Source organism: Platichthys flesus, chromosome 16, assembly GCF_949316205.1.
Source record: "Platichthys flesus chromosome 16, fPlaFle2.1, whole genome shotgun sequence".
NCBI classification, from domain to species: domain Eukaryota; kingdom Metazoa; phylum Chordata; class Actinopteri; order Pleuronectiformes; family Pleuronectidae; genus Platichthys; species Platichthys flesus.
Window position 1 is genome coordinate 3,076,631 of NC_084960.1, and position 25,994 is coordinate 3,102,624.

A 25,994-nucleotide genomic window follows, 5' to 3' on the forward strand; every position below is an offset into this window, starting at 1 on the left:
CGGGCAGCGCGACGAGGGGGCTGGGGATCGAGCGTCACTTTGGAAACTCGGGAACTCACGGATTCTCGTGCTAAACCGGCGACCTCCTCTTCTCACTTCTGAAGTAAGGCGCTTAGCATTTCCAACTCTTTCCTCTCTGCTGCCTCACACTCCGAGGGTTTGATGAATGAAGCCCGACTCAGAAATACACCTTCGCCATTAGAATTATGATTTGTATTGTTGTTGTTTCAGGGTGTGTGCGTAATGGGACTGTGGCAAAATTACTTATTTGTTTAATGTCAAACTTCAATCTCAGATTTGGGATCATCTGAGAATAACCTGTTGCGTTTACAATTTTTAAATGTAAAACAAATTATTGAAATTTGCTTTCAATGTTTTTTATTATAGCGAATCTGTCATTATACGATCTGTTTTCAATTGATTTCTCACATGCTTTCATGTTGATGTGTTGCTCATCATCACGTGTCGACACCGACGATTATCCTAACCACGGATCTTTTTTCATAGGATTCAGCTAAAGCAAAACTTATTCGTTTTTAAAAGTTGGAGGAGACTTTAAAACAATCCACAAACAAACTATGCGCTGTTGTAAAACACTAATTGAAGTAGGACAAGTTTATAACAAGCAAATTAAGGCCAACTTATTGTCAAATCGAGCGGCGGTAATGAGTTCACAGTCCCGGAATTCATCACACACAGTAAATATTCTCTGTAATGAAAATACTAGAGCTCATAGTATATCAGATAATGATTCATATGAGATTCGCTTTTACAGACTTTAACTCGCGAGTTAAGAAAAGAGACGATTCTTTATTTCCCATCATTTCAGAAATAACTTAGTTAACAATTTATATGTTCAGTGACTAAAGGAAATTGTCACCACTCAGTTCACTGAATACAGCTCTTTCCTTTCGTTCATGAGACGTAATATGTGATTACAACTTCAGTCTTTCAGACACAGAAAGCAAGTGCGTAAAAAGGCGTTCGGTGCCAATTGCGCACGACGTTTTACGCACGGTGCCTCTGCGTTCCAGTCCCGATGACAGCCTGTAAAGTAGCCCCGTTAAAAAGCAGGTGGCGAGCGACTGTCATTTATCATTAATGCGCCTCGGCCAGAAGGTGAAGCTTCGCCCACACCAAGCTTAATTAAACAGATGTTGGACTTTTACTTAGCGCCACTGAAAAACCATTGGCTCGTTCAAAATGGTGTTTTTAAACCAGTAGATCACACAAAAATTTAGAAATAAATAATCATGTATGTTCATGAATCCTTTTTACTCCTCAAATATTAAAAGGTGAGTGTGAAGTGAGTGTGTTCCACATAAGAAAACTCAAACTCGCTTCTATTAGTGTCACTTAAACGTGGGCGAGATTCACTAACTCCCCTGCAACATGATCCCGGAGTGTGGGGGGGGGGGGGCGAACCGGCGCAGCTGGTTCAAGGGAAGTTCGCTGATTCACGTCCAGGACGTAAGGTTCGGGGGCCCGGGTGTTGATTTAATGGGTGAAAACAAGGACGCATTTTGCAGCCTTCGATATAGACTCGCTCCTGTTCCACAAACACACTGTGTCTAAGTCACACGCGCGCGCACACGAGGTTTAGATTTCCAGCCCCAGGTTGTGTTTATCCAGGGACTGCGGGGTATAAATCCAAGACTGTGCTGCCCATTACAACACCTTGTCCCCGGGGAGCCTGGGATAACTGCGAGCCCTTAAACAGTAGCTGTAAAGGGTGGTGGGGTGGGGTGGGGTTGGATGGGTGTGTGTGTGTGTGTGTGTGGGGGGGGGGGGGGGGGTAGCTCTGCAAGGATCCAACTTATAAGAAAAACCAGACACTGGACCAAAAAATAGGATATGAACTGTTTCATAAAAAGTTTGGACAATGTCCTGCGCCTTTTACGCACATGTGCTGATTTACAGCCGAGGCCTCAGTGGGGCTTTTGACATTTAAAAGAAAACCACTGGAGACCCTTCTCATGACTGCGTGAATGCAACAGGGAAAATATTACAGATGCAAAAGTCCCTCAAAACGCCAATTTGATTGGGTTAAAACATCTGGGGTGGGGCCACCAAGTCAGTTGTTTAGGTTTGATTCCTCTGTGGGAATGTGCACACTCAATTCTCACAGAGTCCTGGTTTGCTAGCAGAAGACAGCACCACCTCCCCCCCCCCCCCCCCCCCCCCCCCAGATGTACTGGTGAGGCTGTAGTCGCCCAATGAACCAGGCTCCGTCCCTGCCCCTGATCCCACTGAACCCCTCACCTCTCTGTTGCAGGTCTCTGCTGCTGAAGTCCACTCGCGGGATCCACGGAGGAGAGAGAGAAGGGGAAGTCAGGAGGGAAGTGCGTGCGGGTGAGTTTGGCGCAGAGATCTGTGCATTAGCAGGTAAACTGGGGTCCAAGGTGCGCACTGAGCCGCCTATGATACCAACCACCCGGATGGAAAGAACTTTAATGTGGAATCCTCACAGAGTTTTGCAACGGAGGCTGAGAGTAGAGACAGACTGGCAGTTTATATTATAACTTAGAGGAGCCAGAGAAGAGACAGGTTCAGATCAGCAGTCAGCCGACACTCCGTACTCTGTAGGATCAGCAGCGACAGGGACCCGAACAGGCACAGCTCAGCATTATAGGATCAGGCCCTCGCGCCCTCTGCGCCCCTGGAGGTCCGTGTGTGTAGGAAGATGTCCAGAGACGAGCAGAGCTTGTCGGAGCAGGAGCTCAGTCCCGGCATGTCGGACGACAGCCGCTCCCTGTCCCCGGGTCACTCCTCCGGGGCCACGGGCAGCGGGGACTCGCCTCTCCGGCAGCAGGCGCAGCTGGCGGGTCTGGACGACGCGTCGGCGGGCTGCTCCTCGGTGAGATCCGAGGACGAGGACGAGCGCTTCCCCGCGGGGATCCGCGAGGCGGTGAGTCAGGTGCTCAACTGCTACGACTGGACCCTCGTGCCCATGCCCGTGCGCGTGAACACCGGAGGCAAGAGCAAGCCGCACGTGAAGAGGCCCATGAACGCGTTCATGGTCTGGGCGCAGGCGGCGCGGAGGAAACTGGCCGATCAACACCCGCACCTGCACAACGCGGAGCTCAGCAAGACCCTGGGGAAGCTGTGGAGGTGAGGAGGACACTTTACTGTGATAGTTCACCTACTGTCCACTGTGTGTAGCTGGGAAACATGGACAGGGGGTGTTGGAGGAGCTCAGGACATGTAGGGGACAGTGGAGCTGGAGACACTCAGATATCTACCACACAGGCTTAGATACTTCTTAATAAATGATCTGGATGAATCCTCAGGTTTCAAGACACATTTAACACATTATTAAGGGCTCTGAGTTTTTTGGGGAATGGGGTTCAGGTTCAGGAGAGGTGAAAGTGTCCCTGGTCAGAATATTAAGTGTAAAAGGACAAAGCGTCTCTCTTGTTGTCCCCAATACTTCCCAGAAAACATGTTTTCCACACTCTGAATAGCAACAACTCGATCATCTGATCTCTACCACCTCAAAACGTCATACCCCCCCCCCATCAACCCCACCTCAAAACGTCATACACCCCCCCCCCCCTCACATGGATTTAACTTGAGGCCCGCATCATGCTCGTAGACTCAACACCGTGGTGATTAAATTGATTTCACAACTGCAGGCCCTTGTGCACCTGGAGTTTTCATTCCTCTACTTTTGTCTTAAGTCTTTCTAGTTTTTCCCTAATGTAATGATGGCTGTCATTTTCAAAATGAGCGATGACCCCCCCCCCCCCCCCCATGTAAGTGTATCTGCGGCAGAATGTTTTCTGTAAAATGTATCTGCTGTGATTTACTCAGTGTGACGTCTGACAGATAAGTCTCATTTACCTGCTTTTGGACACGGCTCAGCAGCTGAAGAACCAGAGTCTGTGCTGCAGTGGTCACATGACCCCGAGTCCAGACTCATTTCATTCACCGTTTAATTCTTGGCCACTTGACTGGAGCGACTGCGGCTTCCTGAGAGAATAAGAATCATTTTCAGAGCCGCTCAGCTGAAAGTACAGCCTTTCACCTCTGAACGTTAAAAGTACTAGAAGACTTTTCCTGTTATTTAAACTCCAATTTTATATTTCAAATATTCCAGAGTCAAGAATCCAACTGAATGTGTAAACTTCAGTCAGAAGTCTTTGCTTCACCACTCACCATTTCCTCACCAGAAAGGTCACAGAGGATGAATTCATTAGTGTTGTGGGGACCCAGCATTAATTAGATGAAGACTTGACCTTGGGCTCCGGCCTGATTGGTTAATTGGCTCAGAGTCAGGATGAGCAGGGAGGCTGAGGAAGGTCGGGGGGTTCTCATGCCATCTCCAGCCATCAGTGGTGTTAAGTAGCTCAGGTCAAGTTCTCAGACAGGAAGCTTCTACGGCCTCATTAAGTCATTAGTATCCAGAAGTCCAAACCCCTGAGGCTGACATCAGATACCGCTGTGAAGAAGCGACCTGCTGCAACATATACTGCAGCAACTACATCAAATAAAAAGTTGTAAATTATTAAATCCTCTGGTAGGATACTATATTCACTATGTTAACAAACGCCTCCATCTTGGTGTCTTCTTTCCACCTCAGACTCCTCAATGAGAGCGACAAGCGGCCCTTCATCGAGGAGGCAGAGAGGCTGAGGAAGCAGCACAAGAAAGATTACCCTGACTACAAGTACCAGCCCCGGCGCCGCAAGAACGGAAAGCTTGGCTCCGGGTCCGGAAGTGAGGCCGAGGGCCACTCGGAGGGTGAGGGCCCCCACAGCCAATCCCGCTACAAGGGCCTCCACCTGGATGTGGCCCTAAGTGGGGGAGCCCGGTCCCCTCTGGCAGATGGGCACCACCCTCATGCTGCAGGTGGGCTGCAGGCTCCACCCACTGATCCCTGTTACTTGTGTATTAGCCTGGATGCACCTGGGCAGTGTGGTACTCAGACATTTAATGGTTTTGTCCGCTAAGCAAAAGAGCTGTAACTTCATCTGTCTTGTGTCCCTACAGGTCACAGTCCCCCCACACCCCCCACCACCCCCAAGACAGAGCCTCAGTCTGGGAAGGCAGGAGACGGGAAGAGGGAGGTTAATGGGAACGGGGTCTCCCGTGGCACGACAGGACCGGAGGGAGGCTCGGGTGCTCCTGGATCTGGGAAACCACACATTGACTTTGGTAATGTGGACATTGGTGAGATGAGCCACGAGGTCATGGCCAACATGGAGCCGTTTGATGTCAATGAGTTTGACCAGTACCTTCCCCCTAATGGGCACCCGGGGGTGGGGCAGAGTGCTGGGGGGGCTGCAGCTGCAACAGCCTCCCCCGCCTCTGCGTACACCTACGGCATCTCCTCAGCTCTGGCAGCGGCCAGTGGACACTCGGCTGCCTGGCTCTCCAAGCAGCAGCCCCCCCAGCAGCACCACCATGGCTCCAGTCTGAGCTCAGACCCGTCCAAGGCCCAGATTAAGAGTGAGGCTGGAGGAGCCGGGGGCCACTTTGCAGAGGCCGTCACAGCAGGGTCCCATGTGACGTACGCGCCCCTCAGCCTTCCTCACTACAGCTCTGCTTTCCCCTCGCTGGCCTCTAGGGCTCAGTTTGCTGAATATGCTGATCACCAGGCCTCGGGGTCGTACTACGCCCACCCAGGCCAGGCCTCGGGGCTGTACTCCGCCTTCTCTTACATGGGGCCCTCCCAGAGGCCCCTGTACACGCCCATCAGCGACCCAGCCAGCGTGCAGCAGTCGCACAGCCCAACACACTGGGAACAGCCCGTCTACACTACCCTGTCGCGGCCATGACAGATAACGATTCCAGAGGGCACTGGTGCAGGTTCAGCCCTCATGTCAGACCCACGGAGCTACGGCGGCCACAGCAACAACAACAGCCGAGCTGCTGGTGCCGACGGTCAAAGTGCTCTGGGCTGTGGGGAGTGGGCCGGAGGAGGAGGAGGAGGAGGAGGAGGAGGAGGCTGGGGAGGCCCGAGGGGAGGAACCCCGTACTGCGCCTTCCCGGACGCAGAGATGCTGTCGCAGCCCAAGTGCGAGCTCGGCCCGTGGTGCTTCCGAGGCGTGGTTGATTATTAGGGAGACGGACAGAGTAGAAGTTAGAGAGTGTTACTTTGTCAGAGCAAAGTAAAAAAGAACACTCACCGAGCACTGCAGAGTTTCAGGTTAGATTCCCAGCAGCACAGCCTTTGGCACAACAACACACAGGAAGTGGTCACAGGTGTAAATGGTCATTGGTTTGTTGACTCACTGCGAATCAGAGGAGGTAAACTGTCCCCCAGGGGGTCGGCGAGGACAGGGACAAATGGACCCCAATGAAAAGTACATCTGAAGATGTGATAAGGTCAGAAGCTTGACCAGCGTAATGTAGAGCGGACTGGGAGGGAGTCACTCTCATCCACGGACCAGGAGAAATGGGAACCAATCATTTGACTGTGGCCCATTAACTTCTCAGGCAAGGCCTTACAACAAATACACTCTGTTGGATTCTGAGGAACCCTTGTCCAGATTTTATTCAAGTTTTTGTGCCGTGTTCACTTCAAAAGACTTTTGTGCACGTTGAACATACATGGAAGAAAACCATGTGAACTTTTTGAATTGACTATTGTCAGGATGGTCGATGAAATGTACTTGAAATAACTAATGTACGTGTACTGATGCAAACAGATATGAAATATTTGCAAAACAACCAAAGTTTTGAAACCAAAACTTCCTAAAAAGAGAAGAAATTGACGTTAGAGAGGCTCCTCCCAACGAGACCCCAACACGTGGCTTCTATCTTAGCTTAACTTCTCCAACCTGACGGATATAAAATTCTTTAAAGTCTTTTGGTGTCAAATGTTCCTGTTGCTTTTCTTTTTACCCACAAAAGAACTGATGAAGGATGCTTCAAGTTCGTATTTGATGTATTTGTATACTTCTTATTTTACTTGAATAAGATTCATGATCAAGACAATTCTATTTATATCTTGAATTGTGTTTTCACTGATTGAATATATGATGGAAGCTTTTGCTTTGTTTTCACTTTTTAGCCTGTGACGATATCTTCAAACGCTTTAGCCATTATTATCTCCCCTGGAATCCTGCACCGCTGCTTTCCTCTGCCACAGATACACCTTTTTTTTTAAGGTCACATCTTTTTAATACAGTTTTTGTATCTTTAGAAAAAGCTATTTTCATACAGAGATTAAAACCAGCAGAGTTTAAATATTTTAACCCGGCCTAATATTAAACATAAACTGGGCCTTGTCCTTAACAAAACTCGTGACTAACACATGGAGCAGTGAAGAGAAAAGCTGTTTTTGTTCAATCCTGTTTGTGTCTTTTTCTATTTTTTTTGTAAACCATTAGTTAACCAGTTTTTTTCCATAATGTCTTTTATAATCTCTGCGGTGAATAGTGTGTTGCCACGTTTAATGTCTTCGCCTCAACACAGAAGTGTTCAAACATCCTTTATTTGCTTTGCTATCATGTACATCACAGATATAAACTCATTAATGGACACAGATGTAAACGATATGCATGCAGCACTGCTTGTTTTAAATCACGGTCCACCGGTGCTATAAGCTCATTTTGATTTAACCATTTACCTCCAGCACAAGTAGCCATTTTCACATCTGTGTTGTTGTAATGTTGCTTTGAATTCGACGTTCTCCTATTTATATTTGTTCTGTTGCTTTTTGTGTGTGTGCGGTAAAAATGTTTTTCTCCATTTAGAAGAAAACGTTTGATTGTTTTAGTATTTAATCTTTTCCTTCTTGTATAACTGTCGCCACAGCTTCTTAATAACAGCGGGACCACGAGCCGTATCATGTGATGCTGACTAACGATCTTTTACCCTCACACTTGAAATAAAGCTTTTATTTCTGCTTTCATACGAGTCTCTCTCTCTTGAAACGTTTCCACAGTGGAACAAATACACACCTCAGCAGCCTGAACAACAACTACAGTACGACGACAACAAACAACAAACGGAACAAACCCCATTTTCAAACCACTAATTGACCCCATTATAGAAATATTCCTTTTGTTATGGAAGCCCTGGTCTCGTCATTAATCACACGTAACAGAAGCACGTGCCTCCGTGGCTCAACGCTCTGCTCACATTCTCAGAATAATCTCTCCAGCTAACGGGTAATTCACTTTAACTGCAACTCAGAGCTTCAGCAGTCCACCACTGACCCTATGTGTGTGATGGTGTGTGTGTGTGTCTGTCTGTGTGTGCAGGCGGTGACTGAGACAATGCGTTACATTACAATACCAGAGGAAGTCCTCATATTCACGTATTGTTATTCGCAGTAGATTTCTGTAGATGAAAAGTTCCCCCGACAGAACCTGAGCTAATATGATTGGTTGTACTTGCCTATATGCATATCACCAGTTAGCTATAGAGTGTATGTGCACGTACGTGTGCGTGCCGCAGGTTAAGCACGACTTCTAATTCCCTCCCTGTAATCGGCTGTGTGATACTTTGTTGAGACAAAGAGGGCCATTGAGGGAGAGCTGGGCCGGGGGGGGAGGGGGGGGGGGGGGGAAATCAGGGCAATGAGGCAGCCTTACCCATAACTGCCTGGCCTGTCGCTTCACTGGGATACAAAGGGACTCTCATACACTTCCCCCCCCCCCCCTCCTGCACACTCACCCTGTCCACGGAGAAACGCACGCCTCAGGTTCAGGAGCGGGAACGAGATTCAAACATTCCACAAGTTTAACGGAAGTGAGAAGACGCAGGGCGAGGCAGGTGTCGACATCGATCGTCAGCGCAGCACGGCCACCGACCAGGGCAGAGCCAGATGACCAGCACTGTGTGTGTGGGGGGGATATACTGACACATTGAAGGCCTTAAAATCAGGCTTGCATACAGGAGAATACTCGGTTGATCTAAATCTGTAAAGTGACATGTTCGACATCAGAGACACAAACCAAGGTCCTGAACTCAAATGTAAAGCAAAACAAACACAAAGCTGGAATCACACTGGACCAAATCTAATACAATCTGTAAAGAATCTAAAGTAAGAGTCCACTTGATTTATCAGAATGTATCATCCAGCAGGAATCTGAGGTGAGGAACAGTCGGGGCTCAAAGGGTAAAAGAACAGAGCCGCTGGAAAAAGACGGATCATTAAGTATTTGTGTGAAGACTTGAGTTTTACGAAACTGAACCAACTGGAGACGAAGAATAAATCTAAAAAGAAAAGATATGATGATATGAAAAACAAAAATCAAATGAAATAGAGTAAAATAAGTCAGAAACCTCAGCAGGGTTTAGATCGACCTGACGCTGGCCTCACTGTTGTGGGTGCTGCTGAGTGTCACATGGCCCCCCCCCCCCCCCCCTCCATCCCGTGAAAGGAGTGTAACGCCGCCCTGAGGCTCTGTCTCACAGATTAAAGCAGTTTTTTTCCAGAAATTACTAACATGACTGTGGCTACACCCAATTATAGAGACCAGTACAAACCGGCTGTTTGATAGCAATGTTTTTCATATTTGTGAGACGGGTTAAAAACACGAGAGAGATTCACACGTCCTGCTGAGTCTTTATCTGCCACCAACGGAAAACATCAGATTGTGTTTCAGTTGTGATGCCTTCATATATAAAGTGTAAACGCTGAAAATACAACACAGAGCATCATGACAGCTGTAACACTGGATCAGATGCAGAATACGTCAGGCTGTCACAGTCACTCATGATATAAAATGAACAGGGTTGTAAATAAAAGAAAGATGTTTGAACGCTCATAAAATTAGATCTTATTTAACTAAGAAATCAATATTTGACGTGATTAAAGCAGATTGGAATCTGTTCCCCTCACATTGAAGATCATCTTGTATAAGTGTTGATCTGTTTTCTCTCTAACAGGAGTTACATAAAAAGCTGCTGTTGAATCTTTGAGTTTGGTTGAATAACACAATGTCCAATGTGGAAATATTGTGAAATGATTTTGTGCAGAGCTCTAAAAATCATGATAACCAGCCCTTTTATCAGTATAGTATAAATGTAGGTTGACGATAAATTAACTAAACTTCTACAGTTATTTCACTTTAACTTCTTATTACCAGATTTTACCCTTAACTCCTGTGACACAGATATGAACGATGAGTGTTAACTACAAATTGCAGTGAGTGAGAGTCGGTGTCAATGAATCATGTGAATAACACAAAGTTATTTATACAAAAGAGTTTATTCTAAACTATAAAACAGTTTTTTTTACACAAATCACGTCTTTTCTTCAAAACAACAAGTTACAACACAGGAATATTTTTGTAAAACAAAGTAAAAGTTTGACTTGAGTTACATTTCCCCCTGGTGGTCGTTAGTCAACCTGCAGCTCAATTAACAAATGGAATCTGACTGAATTTCACCGTCGGTCCGATCGTGAGATAGATTTTTAACCAAAGGTTTATATTTCAACCGAGTCACGTTAAAACTCTGTGGATCTTATGGAGGCCTGAGCGACTGATGCATCAGTCTAAAGTCCCCGGGGGAGTTTGAGCAGCTGACTGACCTGGAGGGTGTGACTGGATAATTTAGTTTAATCGGTAATGATGAGCTCGTCACAGCCCCAGTCCTCGTAGCTCCCGTCAGGAAGGTACCTGCGGATGATGATGGGAATCTTTCTGCACCTGTTGGGGGTGGGGGGGGGGGGGGGTGATAAGAGAAGTCAGGGTGAGACACGGAACAGTGGAGAGAAGCTCCATGCTCTGCTCTTTACAGAAAGACTAAATGAAACCAAGACAACAGATATAATTGAATTTAAATTAAAAAAAAAGATCACTTACTTTAGTTCTTTCATGGCTATTTGCAAGGGGTCGGTTTCTCCCTCCAGCTCCACCATGACTGGAGCACACATCCTGTTGGAACACGTTCATATCACAGTCAAAACAAACATCCTGACAATCCTGCAGTGCAGCGACGGCACAACATGAAAGATAACGACTTCAATAAAACATGCACTTGATCCTTGAGGAGCGGATACATAAGACATAAGATAAAAATGTTCATCTGATCATATAACAGAAACTATAACGGTTTCCTATCTGCTGCCTTGTTGAGCAGCTCAGTATTTACATACATATATTTTACATGATCAAATTAAGGAGTTGATTATCTGAGGTTTTACAATAAATTCACAAACAAGATCTACTTTAAAACATGGTAACGTAGAGTGAATATGACGACTGAACATTTCCTTTCCTGAGGAGTTCATCTCTTCTGGCTTGATTAGAAATGAAAATGATAATTTTGGAGGAAAAAAAGCTGATTATTTCATTTCAGGCCAAGTTGTGTTGAGGTAAAACACAATAACTGTGTAACGACGGGTTCTGGGACACACAACACTCACGCAATCTGCAGCGCCCGTGTCCCCAGCACTCGGGCCCTCTCGTACTTGGTCATGTACGGTGTGGTGATCCTCTTCAGGTTCGCCAGGTGCCCGTCTCCTGCCGGCAAGATCTGCACATGCTCCCGGTCCTCCTGCAAACACATGGACAACAGGTCAGGCTCATGGATTAAGGATCATAACACATGTGGAGGTGGTGGCGACAACAAACTAAATGTACTTAAAAGTTGATTAAGTTACACAAAAACATATATGAGAAAAATCCATTGTGATCTATGCTCTCTTCATATTTTCTCATTGTACTTATTATTTATTGGTCGTTATTGTATATTTTTGTATAACTGAACTTACTTTTTAGCACCAAACATCAAAACAATGTGTGACACTTCTACTTGATTTGCTCCAGAACTTACGTCTTCCGGGTTTTCTAGATCATCTAACCCCTCCTCCTCTTCGGCGTCATCGAAGTCTCCATCATCGAAGCTACACAAGTGACAGAAAGTTTGTTAAGATTAATATCTCAGATCCGGGATGACGTGAGAAACACCACAGCTGCTAGCTAACAGGCTATTCATTAGCTAAGAGGCTACACGATAGCTAGCAATGACGTGTAGTGTTGGGTAAATACGTAAATGTACAAAATAACCACACGCGTAGTTACTCACTTGTCTTCGTTGTCGGACATGTTTGATGATGAAGCTCGTTTGTGTCGCTATGAATCTTCAAACCGCGATTTAGCGAAGAAACTGTTTGTTGTCAACACGAACCCACATGAGCGGCAGGACTTCCGGTGGCTGAGTGCAGCGGGGAAATGTTCCGGCCGGAAAAGATGACCCGTGTCTTTCGTTCCGCTTGTTTTCCAGCGTGATCATCTGTGCGTCACAGTATTAAATGTCTCATGTTGATTTCATGTTTGTTTCACAACCTTGATTTCCGTTGTTAAATGTGCAGATATGAATATATATATAATTGTTTATATTTATATATATATATATATATATATATATATGTACACATAAAATAAGAAACAATTTGCAGTCTTTATCTCAAACCATTATATCAGAACCAAAACCATCTAAATAAAATATTATCTGCTATGAGGATAAATGTTGTTTTTAATCATATAACTCAACACAAGATGTTTTTTCCTGTTCTGAGTGAATTCAAATTCACCTTCTTTATTATAGCAGATCTCTTGCTTCTCAAAAAGAAGTTTGAACCGTGTGAAATAAAAGTACAAATAAAGTTATTTTCCATAGACAACAAATAGAACTTTCTCAAATAAATATTTTATTGCTTACTTCTACAAAGACAAGTATGTAACAAAATAAAGAAACATTAATATTGGCTGCATACAGCAACATAGAAAATGTACACTGATACCAGTTGAAAAATTAGCAGAGATAGAAAATTAGATTTCATCTTGTCTACACTATAGTTCTGCTCTTCATATTATTATTATCATATCTCATATGATAATCATTATCTGTGGTAAAAATAAATATTAACACCGTCATAATCTAAAACCATAAAACGACTCTGTTATTTAAGAGAACTTTGCATCTGTAAAACATCTCATGTTTGTACATCAGCTCTTTTTGTCTGTGGAGCCCTTGATGCTTTCTGCTTTATGGTTGAGCATCTTGAAAACATTTGTGGGCTTGAACTTTCCTTTTGCCTTCTTCAGTTCCTTCAGCTCCTTCAGCTCCTCCCTCTGGAGCGCTGAGGAGGAACCACAGGAAAACACACGAGTCGTAAGAGGAACGGGAAAAAAGTTTGTAATTTAAACTTCAAAGTTGGTTTCTCACCTTTGTTCTTCTTCTTGTCCTCTGGAAGTTCATCTTCTTCTCTTTCCCTGATAAGGGTTAGGGTTATAAAAAAGCTGAATTTCAATATTTGAACATAAAGGTGAAGTTCATACCTCCGCCACAGTTCAACAGTTCCCAAAGGAAACCACATTTAAATCTACTACATCCTAATGGTACAAACTCTTCTTTACCATTAACATTTTAAAATAATTCCCCTTCCTTTAAGTTTCATGTTACCTATCTGACACTGATCCTTCTCACTAACAAACACAGATTAAATCTCTGAGTGTGATGACACCGTGTATTGTCTTTTATTTCCCTCTTCACCTCTGCCTGTCCACATCCAGGCTGCTGATGATCTGGTTCCTCTGCTCGATGATGGCCACCAGCTCGTCCATCAGCCGCTGCTCCCGCCCCCGGTCCTCCTGACTCCAGTCCGTCTCTGAGGGAGCAGGGGACAGCGTGTGAGCATTCAACCAACTGTTGGGCCTATTAGCATTACACAGGGACTGACAGTGAAATCATACCACAACATACATCCCCTGTTCAAGGTTAAATCCCTTAATGAAACGTAAATAGCATGTTATACAAACCAGGTCTATTCAGGATGCATCTGAGCTCATACTCCACATCCGCCTGTCTCTCCTCTAACTTCTGCTGCTTTGTCCTGAGGAAGTTCAAAACAAACACAAATCAGGAAAATCCCCTTTACACTTCTGAAGAATAAGGCATGAATCCAAACCAGGTTTAATTTATCTACAAAACCCACATTAATAATCTGGACAAAACAAAGGCTCCTGCTGAAAGGAGAAACAGCAACATCCTCAGGAGGCTTAAAATAAACCACTTGACTTCTGCACTTACAGATAAAGCAGCTCGGTATCTCTGCGCACCAGAGCTTGTTTCTCATGGAGGAGGGAGAACCACTCCATCAGCATTCGCTCCTCCTCTTTATCTAAAATAAGACAGGACAATCACAGTGAGTGTTTACGCACAGTGCATCACGATAAGAGGGAATTTGTGCCGGTGAACAATTGGCTGCACCGTTTCTGCCGTCTCTCAGATTCTTCTCCAGCTCCACTCCTCTGAGCTGCAGAGCCTCCAGACGTTTCTCCACCTCTCTCATCTCCGTCTGCAGCGCTTCTGTAGAAACATGTTGGTCCGACTGCACCTGTCAGCAACAACAACAACAACAACAACAACTCAGGAAAATCTCACTCAAAAACGTGACGTGCAGAAAGAAACCTGCAAAACCATCTGTGAGTTAACATGTGGTCCCTAAAGACTAAAGCTTGAATTGAGAGCTGCAATAGTGAGTTTGGACAGAAACAATTAACTCAATGATGGACATATCCCTTCTATTAAAATACTATATACCAATTTTATAATTATCAGCTGCCTTAAGGTCTTTCATACCTTCCTCTTGATGAGAGGGAAGCCGTGTCCAGGAGCCGGCGCCCGTTGAGACGTCAGCGCCTGGAAAGTCTTTGACTTGATCATCGTGGGATTTCGATCAAAAGGATTCTCTCTGCAGGCCGGCTGCAGACCAAAAGAATACAAGTGATTATCAGGTTGAGATAACATCACAGGGAATTATCCCATATCATCCAAACCTGTTTAACCTGATGTGTTTACATAGCATTAACATCCCATAATAATCCATGCGCCGTGTAGCCTGTGATGACTAAGTGATCGTGTCTGTTTGTCTTTCAGTTTTTCTCAGCAACCTCCCATCTCAAGAAAAGAGACAGTCTCCTCCTTCTCCATTCATCTACCACTATGTTCCCTCTGATACTGGATCAGTGACATAAGAGTGATAATAAACAGGGAGCTCTGGTCGTACCTTACTTTGCCACCCGGAGGCTGATTCACTCCCTAGACCGCCCGGCAGCGAGGAACCTTGAGAGTGGACCGACGTGATGACGGGCACAGAGAGACTTCTGGGTAAAACAGGACTCTGACCCTCATCTGGATCAACATGTGGCGATGCAGCTGCTTCAGTCACATCTGGTTGTGAACCACACGTCCCTCCGTTTTCACCCACATGTGTTGAAGGGATTTGACCCGAGTTTGCAGCCGGTTCGCTGGACGTCTCCATGCTCGCTCCCCCTGGTGGAGCCTCTTTGTAATCTGGTCTCTCAGCTGGAATCTGTTCATCCAGCAGGTTTACATCCGATTTAGTATTTTCATCAGATCGAACAATCACCTCTGTGGCTCCGATGATCTTTACCAAACTGCCCTGACTCTCTGAAAGGAGCACCTCCACTGAGGACTCAGGTTTCAGAGCCTCCTCCTCCTCCTTCATGTACTCCTCAAATGGATTGGGGGGTGTCACTTTGGATCCGTACCAGGGACCCTGACGTTTAGACACAGATTTGGTCCGAGGAGTGGGCACCGGGGGGGGAGCGGGAGGCAGCTGGGTCCAGGGTCCCGGGTGAATGATGGTCATCCATGGATGGCTGGGTTTCAATGTAGAGCTGCTGCAGGTTGGGCTGGTTCTAAAAAGGGGAGAGAGGGGATTCCATCGCCCGAGGTTATATATTAATGAATTTTGTAAAACAGAAAGAACTTTTTACATGTAAATATAATATTAAATAAAGAGATGTTGATGATAATATGTGATCATAATGATAAAAGCATAACAAAGGACACAAGCAAACAACTGAGTCTTTCTGTAAACTTACACGTGAGAAGACCTGAGTGGAGATTTACTCTGGTTGGAGGGATTACCTGCACAGACGGGAAGAAAAATAACGACATCACAATACACAAAAACAGAAAGAGTTGAAAACAGCAGTGGTAGATTAACATGTGTGTTTACCAGCAGTGGGGGAGCTGGTTGTTGTCTGGGAGGCTCTGGTCCTCGGTGCAGGAACAGGGACCACGGATGAGTCGGATATTCCTCTCGGTGCTGGAACCTGCCGACCGCTTCCTTCCGTCACTCGTCCACACGGTGAGGAGGGTTCAGGCGGCTGGTGAGTCTCTGAGGCTTCTTGTTGTGTCTCGCCATCTGTCTGAAGAGGTGCAGCTTCATCTTTTCCAGCCCCTGCGGCTGACCCTTCACTGGGTGGAGGAGGACGAGGAGGATGAGGTGTAGGAAGATGAGGAGGGGCTGGCGTCTTCGACATGTTCTTCAGTCCAGCAGCTGAGTCGCTCCTCTCCTGCGCCTCTGCTGCTTCCCAAACCGGTCTGTCCCGTGACTCTGTTGTCTCAGTGTAATGAGGGACGCTGGAGACAGCCAATCCACACAAAGACACATAGCCTGACTGAGGGACACGTTTGGGACGATCCTCAGCAGATCCAGTTTTCTGTCTAAGGTCCACATGAGTGATTTTACTGTCTGTGAAATGGTCGCTGCAGATGAAGGAGGCAGCGTCACTGCCCTGTGTGTACTGCTCTGGTAAGAGAGTGCTGTGGCACAGTTTGCACCTGGAAGACAAACACGTATTACTGTGACTGTAGTTTGAAAACAGAACTCTGACCTGCACAGATGTCAGATAATCTCACGTGATGATAACTCAAATATGCTGAAGAAAACAAAGTGAGGCTGGCAGTCGACCTACTATCCAATCAAGATGCAACATATCTCACACACATTCATATCAGTTCTCTAAATGTGCCTGAAAAAAAATCTACATCTAGAAATGATTCCCTGGGAAATTAAAGGAAATAAATGTTCCATCTCTCAATGTTAAACAAAGTGAATCCTGAATCTTCCCCCAGTTTTTGATTATAATCTTCGCAGCAAACAGACGAACAGAAATGAAAACATAATTCTGCAGAGGTCTTAAATCCTCACGTCTGTCCCACCCAGGTCTAAACAGTCTGGATGGACCTGGATCCTGAAGTAAACCCTGCTGTCACAGTGTGTCACCTGAAACAGCTGCGGTGAAAGACCTTCCCGTCGATCAGATGTCTCTGGATGAGGTGGACGGGCTTGAAACACAGATGACACACCGTCCGAGGCCTCGCGGACAAACGATCGGTTTCCAGATGAGTCGAGCTCTGAAACCAGAAGAGGAACCAGCAGCTCAGACAGAGAAACCCACAGCTGAGGTGAACTAGAGTGTGTGAAAACAGGATCCAGGATGATTGTGTTGAAGCGACGGAGACTGATTTACCTTCAGGGGTTTGAGACCATCAGGAGTTTTACTCTTGTTGAAGACGAGCGATGATCTCGAACCAGAGGAACCTGCTGCTCAGTCAAGAGAAGACAAATGGAGAACAGCACAGTTTGATACATGAGAAGTTTAAAATTAAAAACAAGTCTTGACCTCGAGGAGACGTGTGTGTCCCAATGTCCCCCCTCGAGGACTCACAGAGTCTTCCTCCTAAATCTGAAATTGTGAAGTATGTGAAGGCTCTGAACGTTGGGATTCAACCACTGCATCATCCTACAAACCTGTCAGAGACCTTCACCACCTCTCTACCACCGAGTCAGATAACAGAACGGCTATCAGATAATACTGCTGCAAGCTGCTCTAAATAAAGAAAAGGTCAAGAGGTGGAGGTCTGTGGAAAAGTACAAACCCTGAGTCGTCCTGTTGAAGACGCAGTAGAAGTATGAAAGGTACGAGATGACGCTCAAACAATCGGGGACCCGGGTGGAGACCAGTTCTTTTGGGTCCAGCAGCGCAGGGATGCCCAGCTTTGTTTCTGCAACTTGAAACGCCTGCAGCCCACGAAGGGGACAACAGACAGCAACAGGAGATGACTGATAAATTAAATAAAAAAACTGTATAGGCCTTAGCTTTGGTAAGAGGAAATAAATACGAAGCACATGGGTGAGAGATATTCCAACAACATGGAGGTCAATGACTCACCAGTTTGTGATTGAGATAAACATCATGTTTGGAGAGGGAGCGGAAATCTCTGGAGTGACAGGAAGGAAAATTCAGGGATTGATTAAATTGGGACGACGAGTAAAAGCAAACAAACTAAACAGTTAACTTTTAATAAATCAATGGTTAACAAAGCAAAAGGAGTTGAAGATCACAGATTAACTAGTTGATTAGATTAGAGTCAGGTTCAGCTATTGTTTCTAGCAGGTAAAAACAAACTGACTAATCCCATTTAAAGGCCGAGGAGGGAGACTGAGAGAGATTAAGCAAACAGGAGCAGATTAGTCTGAGTGAACCGGTCGTCACTCTGCTGCAGATTAGACTGCACCTTAGACAGGAAGCACACTCAGAACAGAACCAGTCAATTATATTAAACAAAATGTAAGATTAATAATAAATATGTCGAATTAAATTTAAAAACAAATACAAGTCAGAATGTAAAATTAAATTTAAATAAGAATATAATGAATTGAATCAAATATAATACAATGGAATACATTTAATAAATAAACAATTAAAGTTTAAAAAAAGTTGTAAAAATATTAAAACGAAGACTAAAATAAACATTTTAGTCTTCGTTTCACTCTAAGTGAAACGTGAGGTCCACTTACATCAGGTCCGGTCTGTGTCTGTGGATGATGGCACAGAATGCGAGTCCATCCCTGAATGAGGTGGACATGTTGCTTATTTCCACGGAGGGGTAACTGGTGCACGTGACTCTGCACCAGTCCAGCAGAGTCCTGGGTGATGGGATGAGCTCAGACATGATGTCTGCACGGACATGGCACTTGATGATTCACTCGGATCTGTGCAGCTCTGACTCTGAGGAGGAAACAGGAAGCAGAGCATCTACCACACATGCAAATACTTTTCCTGTGCAAAAAAGATCAATACAAAAATCTGCAGAGCGTGCGCATCACAGCAGGAAGGACTTGACTGTTGTTAGAATAAAAAACACGAGGGTTTGACATCGCCTCATTGTTTCCATCCACAAAGAGTCGCACGGCTCCTCAACACAAAACAGCACAAACCTGCAAAGCGCTTCTGGAGGAGCCGTCGATCATTCGCGTCCCGAGTCTCCTGGAGTCGATTTGTTAGAAATAGAAGTTTGAAGTTTTAGAATCCGTTACTTTGCAGCCCTGTGGCTCCTTGTTGTGCTGCACTCTGTGGGTGGGATACACCATAGCTGCCGCTGGAGGGCGACACCGAGCTGCTGCTCCACTATAATTAGGAAGGGAGGAGGTTTCCGGTTTCAGGCACGTGACAGAAAAACTTAATTAAAACTAAAGAAAATAGTTTATTCTGTAATCGTAGAAATGATTTCAATTTACATTTTGTTAGCCCATCTGTGACTGAGATGCAAAATTTGATAATGTTTACCTTGGTATTGTAGAAATTTATATGAAAGGATGAAAGTAGGATAAATAAGTTTGTTCATAAGATGTATTTATTCTTTTAATTATGATTTATTAATTAAATCAATCAGAATCACATTAAATCATGTTTTAATAACATTTCAGTTCAAATAATGTAGAATTGTTATAGATGGCAAATTGTGCTTTTATTTTTTGAAAGTCTTCTCTGTCCACTCTGTTCCTACGTCATATCCGCTTCTACAATCCCCTCTCGCATGCTCTCGCGATACTTCCGCTCCAGTCAAATCTCGCAGTGATGGCTACTCCTCCTGACGCGGAGACGCTGGAGTCTCGTATCAGTGAGTATTTTAAACTTGTGTTAGCGGGCCTGTGGTGCGTGGAGCCCCGGGTCCTCGCCCCGCGCCGCCCGGGGGCTGTTTTGGTGGACATGACAGCCGGCTGCGGTGGACCGGGCTCCGGCTGAGGGGACCGGGAGCCCGCCGCCACATCCAGGATGCTAACGTAGCTCCCGGAGCTGCTGCTGCTGCTGTGGCCGGCTGCTGTCAACACAACCCGGGCTGCACAGCTCCGGCTCCGGCTGCACAGCACCGGCACACACCGGGGGACGGGACCGGTGTGGAGCCATCTGAACCACATAGGGTCGATTCCCACTGGGGAGGCGTTCGAATGTCCGAGAGACACTTAGCAAGCTAGCTCTCTGTGTGTGTGTGTGTGTGTGTGTGTGTGTGTGTGTGTGTGTGTGTGTGTGTGTGTGTGTGTGTGTGTGTGTGTGTGTGTGTGTGTGTGTGTGTGTGTGTGTGTGTGTGTGTCGTTAAAAACATAGATATTCTAAACTCATCATTCACATCTGTAATAAGGAAGTACTACTGTACACAGTGTATGAATATTCAAAAGTCGCTGTGATATAGGTCACAATGTTTTTGTTGAAACTGCTGATACATGATGGTCCTATGTGGAGGAATATACTTTATAAAAATACACTTAATAATACCATACTCTAAAGGAACATGAATCAAAACAACCAGCATTTAGATATATCCTCTATCTGCATTTTGTTAAGTGATGAAACTAATATTTGAATTGATTAATAAACCCTTCAAAAGAGGACTTGGACTTTATCTCTCTACTGCATGGTTATCATGTGGTTATCATGTTAACCATGTCAGAAACGTGTACATATAAACAAAACATGTTTATATAATGTAGTAAATCTTGTCATCTCTGTTGTCTGACGTCCCTTCACTCACATTTCAGACACGGCTACCAACCCGCTCAACAAAGACACAGACTGGAGCAGCATCCACGCCTTCTGTGACCAGCTCAACAATGATTCAAAGGGGTAAGACCCACGAGAACTTCCTTTCTGCTTCGTTCCTCAATGATTGTCTGGTTGTTGCTGATTTCTCTCAATAGTTATTTAAGGTTTCAATCCAGTTATTCACTGTCATCTGTATCTTGTGTCACAGACCTCAGCTGGCCACCAGGCTCCTGGCCCACAAGGTCCAGTCTCCACAGGAGTGGGAGGCCATGCAGGCTCTGCTGGTGAGTTCACATCTGATCCAGAGTCAGAAATATCCATATGCATCCCAATCCTACATCAACAGAATGAACTGTTCGATTTTCCAACAGGATGTTGTTCCTAATACAATATATTGCTTTGCTCGTTTCCCCTTTTTTATTCTGTTTCCACACAAGGTTCTGGAAACGTGTATGAAAAGTTGTGGGAAAAGGTTTCACAGTGAAGTCGGCAAGTTCCGTTTTCTGAATGAACTCATCAAAGTAGTTTCTCCAAAGGTAAGACTCCCTGTGTGCTTGTTTATGTCATTTATATATTTCTTTGTATACGCTTGTGTGTGTAAATCAATGTTGTCGTCCTCAATCCTTCACTCAGTACCTGGGCTCACGGTCACCAGAGCCAGTGAAAAACAAGGTTCTGGAGTTAATCTACAGCTGGACTCTGGGGTTACCTGACGAGGGCAAGATCACAGACGCTTATCAGATGCTGAAGAAACAAGGTGAGAGGCCACTTGTCCTCAGAGGAACGCAAATAACTTCTGAAGTTGTTATGAAGCCCTAAAGGAGCAGCTCAGCTAAACTCTGATAACACTCTTTACATGGTAATAAACTCTTTTTCATATTGTGTTTGTGACCAGGTATAATTAAACAAGACCCAGAGCTTCCACCTGACAAACTACTGAACCTTCCTCCACCCAGACCCAAGAACCCCATTTTTGAGGATGAGGAGAAGTCAAAAGTAAGATTTTTTACATATAACTGTACAAGTTTCATAAAACTATCTTTTGCAGTGTGAAGTCTATATGAGACCTGATATCTCTTCTCAAGATATCTAAAGACTGTTGACTTATATTTCACTGTGTGAACTGAGGCTGTTTCCTTCTTTCAGACACTGGCTCGTCTGTTGAATAGTTCACATCCTGACGACTTGAAAGCCGCCAACAATCTTATCAAGGAAATGGTCCAGGAGGTAAAGCTCTTTCCATCTCCCTTATACTCATGTTTCCTGTTTCATATAAACTCCTTATGAGCCTTTACGTGTGAGTTTAAGAAAAGGAGAATAAAATCGGAACCATGCACTCATGGCAGGAACATACGCTCAATAAGGAAATGGGTTGGCTGCCCTGAGGGGGGGTTGTGTGTTGCTGGATTTGAGATTAAATTAGTCCTGATTTAAAGTGATCTGCTCTTTGCTCTTATCGCTGATATTTTCAAACGTCCTCTCTCTTTCTCCTGCTGTTCTTCTGCATTCCTGCCATTCCTACACTTCTCTGTGGCCACGCCCTTCTGTTGATGCATGTATCTCCTGCCTCCCTCAGGATCAGAAGCGAGCAGAAAAGGTGTCCAAGCGGGTCAACGCCATTCAGGAGGTGAAGGAGAGCGGCGCTCTGCTGACTCAGCTTCTGCAGGACTACGACAGCACAGCGAGCGATCCGAGCAACGCTGAACTCGTACAGGTGATCTGACTGACTGTGCTTTAACCTGAAGGAGATTCAAACTGTTCCTTCTGTGTTTGGGTGCACAACTGTGGCCTGAATGGTGGATCAGAAACTCGATGGCAAGCTTTTAATTCTGTTTGTGTGCTGTGTGGTCAGGACCTGTACCAGCGCTGTGAGAAGATGAGACCGACTCTGTTCAGACTGGCGAGCGACACAGAGGACAACGACGAGGCTCTGGGTGAGGGTTTGTTCATCGTCTAAATATCAAGCAAACGGGGAGAAAAGGGATGAGCCTCGTTACTCAGTCATTCCCTCTGATTGATATCAACACGATGCAGAGATGAAGGAGGATTTTCTTGTGTGTCTCTGCAGCGGAGATCCTCCAGGCCAACGACAGTCTGACTCACGTCATCAACCTCTACAAACAGCAGGTGAAGGGGGAGATAGTAAACGGCAACAACACGTTAAACATTCAGAAACAAACAGGTGAGTGAAGCTGCAAACAATTATTCTCATCAATTTAGCTTTTCCTGGTTTGAAGCGTTTCACTTCTGGCTTGAACCCGTTCTCCACAGCCCTGCTCGATCTGTCAGGATTGGACACGTCACCCCAGTCGCCTCCATCCTTCCCAGAGTTTCCCACTCCGACAGACGGCTTCACCGCCCCCCCACAGGAGCTGGGAATGAGTCTCCTTGACGACGAGCTCATGTCGCTCGGTAGGAGCACGTCAGGCCTTTTGTTGAGTGTTTAATTAAACAGGGAATGAACCAACCTGGTTTAAGAGCAACTACTGAGGATTGTTCAGGTTTAAATTGAAGATAAATGTTTCTGCAAACACTGTTATTTTATTTGTGAATAATGCCGCCTTGTGCATCCCACAGGTTTAAGTGAAGGAACACACACCTCCAACCCTCCTGAGGACTCCACAGCCTGGGACTCCTTCCAGGTGAGCACAGGGAGAATTAGAGTCTTATAATGTGAATGTGATTAATGTCGTCTGTAAAACAGATTCTTCTTCTTCTTCTTCCTTTAGTCTTCTGACAGCATAGAGGCCGACATCCCTGCAGCACCAAGTCTCCTCCTGACTCCGGACCCCCCCTCCCAACCTCAGCCCCTGTCATCTGGCTCCGCCCCGGTTAACTCTGCCCTTGACGAGCTGGACCTGCTGGGGAAGACGCTGATGCAGCAGTCCCTGCCTCCAGAGGGGCTGCAGGTCAAATGGTATTCTCCTTAAATTATACTAACACCTTCACGTTGCTGCTTAATCTATGGAGGACAGTCTAGAGATGGTCCTAATATTCTGTCGTGTGTTGGAAACATTCACTTTCTGTCTGTGAATCCTCCAGATAATCTGCTATATTCTCACATGAGCTCACTCTGACATCATCCAGAGTTTTTACTGGGGTTCTGGCAGGAGAAACTCCAGAGAAAGTCCGCAGCACCTGACTTCGACAGTAATCCTCAGTTTAGTTTGACAGATGGTTTGAATATTTCTCTGCTTTCAGGGACAAGCACCAGTCCAAACCAACACTAAGAGACCTCCAGAGCAAGTCCGGACCCAACATCACCCCAAACCCAATCCCAGTGTTCTCCTCCGAACATCCTGCACCGCTCCTCGACTCCCCCGTCCTGGGAACGACGTCGCTGGATATTCCACCAACTCAAACCGAGACGCCTCCTGCTGAAATCACCCTGACTGATGTTTTTGTACCATTAGAATCCATTAAGCCCAGTAAGTAAACAGAGGTCACGTGACAGCTCAATGCTCCTGCTACCTGAGTACATGTTTATGGATTTTTCACATTGGCCCTCTCTCTCTGTTCCTTCTCTCTACAGGTAGTCTGTTACCTGTGACCGTGTTTGACAAACACAGTCTGCGGGTTCTCTTTCATTTCGCCCGCGACTCGCCTCCATCTCGTCCTGATGTTCTGGTGGTGATCATCTCCATGCTGTCCTCGGCCCCGGCCCCCGTCACCAAGATAAACCTGGAGACGACCGCTCCAAAGGTCAGCCGTGAGAAAAGCTGACCGCCTTTGTGTGAAAACACTTCTGCCACCAGCTGATTTAGCACTTTACATGTACTTATTTGTTATTTTATTCCCTGTAGTCTATGGCAGTGAAGCTGCAGCCTCCATCAGGAACGGAGCTCCCGGCTTTCAACCCCATCCTTCCTCCTGCAGCCGTCACACAGATCCTGCTGCTGGCAAACCCAAACAAGGTAGGTCAGGATTTTAACTGTCCAGACAATGTTTTAAAAGATGGTCTCTGTAAGTTTAGATAGTTAATGTTAAAGTTTGGTTATTAGTTATTTGATACCATTATGCTTTTCAACAGAAGTTTTCCATCCAGCCGAGGGTTACTGGAAGTTAATAATCTCCTCTCTTGTGTGTGTGTGTGTTTCAGGAGAAAGTGCAGCTCCAGTACAGATTGACCTTCAGCTTGGGAGAGCAGGAGCACAGCGAGAGCGGCAGTCTAGAACACTTTCCTTCTCCGGACACATGGGGGAACCTATAGCATAGAACACAACCAGACAGACTCTGCCTTCACACTGAAGCTTCCTTCTTAAACCAACCCGACTCTCAACTTTTCCTTTCTGCTCACTTTCTTTGCTTGGTACTTTATTGTTTTCCCTGGATCACGCTCTCGCTCCGTCTGTGTAACGTGCGTTTGCTTTGCTCTAAATCAGTCGTGTCTGTTGTTTGTGGCGGCTTCAAAACAAACCTAGAACCCCCCCCCCCCCCCCCCCCCCCCCCGACACTGATGCAGTCTTGTCATCCTTTTAACAAACAGTGCTGAGAAAGAAGAAAACAACAACGTGGGGATTTTTGACAACTTAGATTGTTTTCTTTTTTCAGCCGAGGCACACGGTCAATTAAAAGTTCTGTTTACGTTTCTCTCTGCTTGTTCTGCAGACACAATGAAACACACAATGCTTCACACAATCGAGAACACAAGGAGGGAAGTCATGAGCTTTACATTGATGCAGTTCTAATTCTAATCAAAACAAGTCCACACAATCACACCTCCTTCTTGTGACGTCTGTTTTTGTGTTAGTGAAAAGTTCTTAACATCTTTCATTTGCACAGAGAATGTTTTTCTTTTTCTTCTTTCTTTGCTTTAGATTATATGTAAAGAACAAAAGATACCTTAACATCAGAATTGTTTATTATCTGCCACATGTGCCTATTTTGCAGTTCAAACTTTAGCGTTTAGTCATTTGGATGGATAATTTTTTTTTCCATCCGTTACTTGTCAGTCATATTGGTTCTGTAGTTTGTCTGCAACTTTATAACCTTAAATCGTTAATATATTCAAAGTGTTCGGTGATATGAAAGTTACATTTAGTCAAATCTTTACTTTAGCTGGAGATTGAGGTTTATGATTTAAACATATGCAAACTGAGCTGCACACCGGTGCTTCTCCCGCTCAGCGTCTCAAACATGACCAACTCTCTGCGATGCATGACGCTGAACACCCCCCCCCCGGTCACGACCCACTGCACTAATCTCCAATATGACGGCCTTGTAAATACCAATGATGACAGTCCTGTTGTGTACAATTGACTTGTGCAAAGTGCAGAGTCAGTGAAGAGTATAACAATGGTAAAAATATCCCAAATGACTAATAAAGTTTTTTCTTGGTGATCGGATGACCTGTTAATTCCTGCTCCACCTCGAAGGATTTACACT

At 45.4% G+C, this 25,994-nt stretch overlaps 4 protein-coding genes across 4 annotated transcripts; 2 read left to right on the forward strand and 2 right to left on the reverse strand.

Annotated features, from left to right (window-relative positions):
• On the forward strand, positions 1-5,938 carry sox10 (SRY-box transcription factor 10). The gene is made up of 4 exons (XM_062407768.1): positions 1-103; positions 2,276-3,111; positions 4,583-4,851; positions 4,993-5,938. The coding sequence occupies exons 2-4, from the start codon at positions 2,684-2,686 to the stop codon at positions 5,778-5,780; spliced, it is 1,485 nt and encodes a 494-aa protein (XP_062263752.1). The 5' UTR covers positions 1-103; positions 2,276-2,683; the 3' UTR covers positions 5,781-5,938.
• Positions 5,939-10,149: 4,211 nt separating this feature from the next.
• polr2f (RNA polymerase II, I and III subunit F) lies at positions 10,150-12,157 on the reverse strand. Its single transcript, XM_062407855.1, has 5 exons — positions 11,992-12,157; positions 11,740-11,809; positions 11,330-11,460; positions 10,767-10,838; positions 10,150-10,610 (listed from the first exon to the last, which is right to left on the reverse strand). Exons 1-5 carry the CDS (start codon positions 12,009-12,011, stop codon positions 10,520-10,522), a joined length of 384 nt encoding a protein of 127 aa, XP_062263839.1. The 5' UTR covers positions 12,012-12,157; the 3' UTR covers positions 10,150-10,519.
• A 448-nt stretch (positions 12,158-12,605) lies between these two features.
• On the reverse strand, positions 12,606-19,165 carry LOC133970698 (MICAL-like protein 1). The gene is made up of 16 exons (XM_062407718.1): positions 19,007-19,165; positions 18,587-18,797; positions 17,958-18,006; positions 17,665-17,806; positions 17,256-17,329; positions 17,009-17,139; positions 15,956-16,563; positions 15,819-15,864; positions 14,978-15,632; positions 14,551-14,673; positions 14,179-14,305; positions 13,999-14,089; positions 13,728-13,801; positions 13,462-13,576; positions 13,135-13,181; positions 12,606-13,048 (listed from the first exon to the last, which is right to left on the reverse strand). The coding sequence occupies exons 2-16, from the start codon at positions 18,739-18,741 to the stop codon at positions 12,915-12,917; spliced, it is 2,571 nt and encodes an 856-aa protein (XP_062263702.1). The 5' UTR covers positions 18,742-18,797; positions 19,007-19,165; the 3' UTR covers positions 12,606-12,914.
• A 392-nt stretch (positions 19,166-19,557) lies between these two features.
• On the forward strand, positions 19,558-25,949 carry LOC133970708 (ADP-ribosylation factor-binding protein GGA1-like). Its single transcript, XM_062407733.1, has 17 exons — positions 19,558-19,689; positions 20,606-20,690; positions 20,818-20,893; positions 21,047-21,145; positions 21,243-21,366; positions 21,505-21,605; positions 21,756-21,836; positions 22,186-22,323; positions 22,462-22,543; positions 22,678-22,791; positions 22,881-23,021; positions 23,187-23,251; positions 23,339-23,526; positions 23,811-24,037; positions 24,142-24,311; positions 24,413-24,523; positions 24,709-25,949. The coding sequence occupies exons 1-17, from the start codon at positions 19,647-19,649 to the stop codon at positions 24,817-24,819; spliced, it is 1,956 nt and encodes a 651-aa protein (XP_062263717.1). The 5' UTR covers positions 19,558-19,646; the 3' UTR covers positions 24,820-25,949.
• Positions 25,950-25,994: the final 45 nt, after the last annotated feature.

Excerpts from the sequence above, each read along its gene's own strand:
- sox10 (XM_062407768.1), top strand. The coding sequence starts at position 2,684 with ATGTCCAGAGACGAGCAGAGCTTGTCGGAGCAGGAGCTCAGTCCCGGC. Across the intron at positions 3,112-4,582 it reads ACCCTGGGGAAGCTGTGGAG|ACTCCTCAATGAGAGCGACA; the intron begins GTGAGGAGGACA and ends TTTCCACCTCAG. Across the intron at positions 4,852-4,992 it reads GCACCACCCTCATGCTGCAG|GTCACAGTCCCCCCACACCC; the intron begins GTGGGCTGCAGG and ends GTGTCCCTACAG.
- polr2f (XM_062407855.1), bottom strand. The coding sequence starts at position 12,011 with ATGTCCGACAACGAAGACAA. Across the intron at positions 11,461-11,739 it reads ATCTAGAAAACCCGGAAGAC|GAGGACCGGGAGCATGTGCA; the intron begins GTAAGTTCTGGA and ends ATGTGTTTGCAG. Across the intron at positions 10,611-10,766 it reads ATAGCCATGAAAGAACTAAA|GTGCAGAAAGATTCCCATCA; the intron begins GTAAGTGATCTT and ends CACCCCCAACAG.
- LOC133970698 (XM_062407718.1), bottom strand. The coding sequence starts at position 18,741 with ATGTCTGAGCTCATCCCATCACCCAGGACTCTGCTGGACTGGTGCAGA. Across the intron at positions 17,807-17,957 it reads TTTATCTCAATCACAAACTG|GCGTTTCAAGTTGCAGAAAC; the intron begins GTGAGTCATTGA and ends CGTGGGCTGCAG. Across the intron at positions 16,564-17,008 it reads TTTCACCGCAGCTGTTTCAG|GTGCAAACTGTGCCACAGCA; the intron begins GTGACACACTGT and ends TTTGTCTTCCAG.
- LOC133970708 (XM_062407733.1), top strand. The coding sequence starts at position 19,647 with ATGGCTACTCCTCCTGACGCGGAGACGCTGGAGTCTCGTATCA. Across the intron at positions 21,837-22,185 it reads TCAAGGAAATGGTCCAGGAG|GATCAGAAGCGAGCAGAAAA; the intron begins GTAAAGCTCTTT and ends TGCCTCCCTCAG. Across the intron at positions 24,524-24,708 it reads TGCTGGCAAACCCAAACAAG|GAGAAAGTGCAGCTCCAGTA; the intron begins GTAGGTCAGGAT and ends TGTGTGTTTCAG.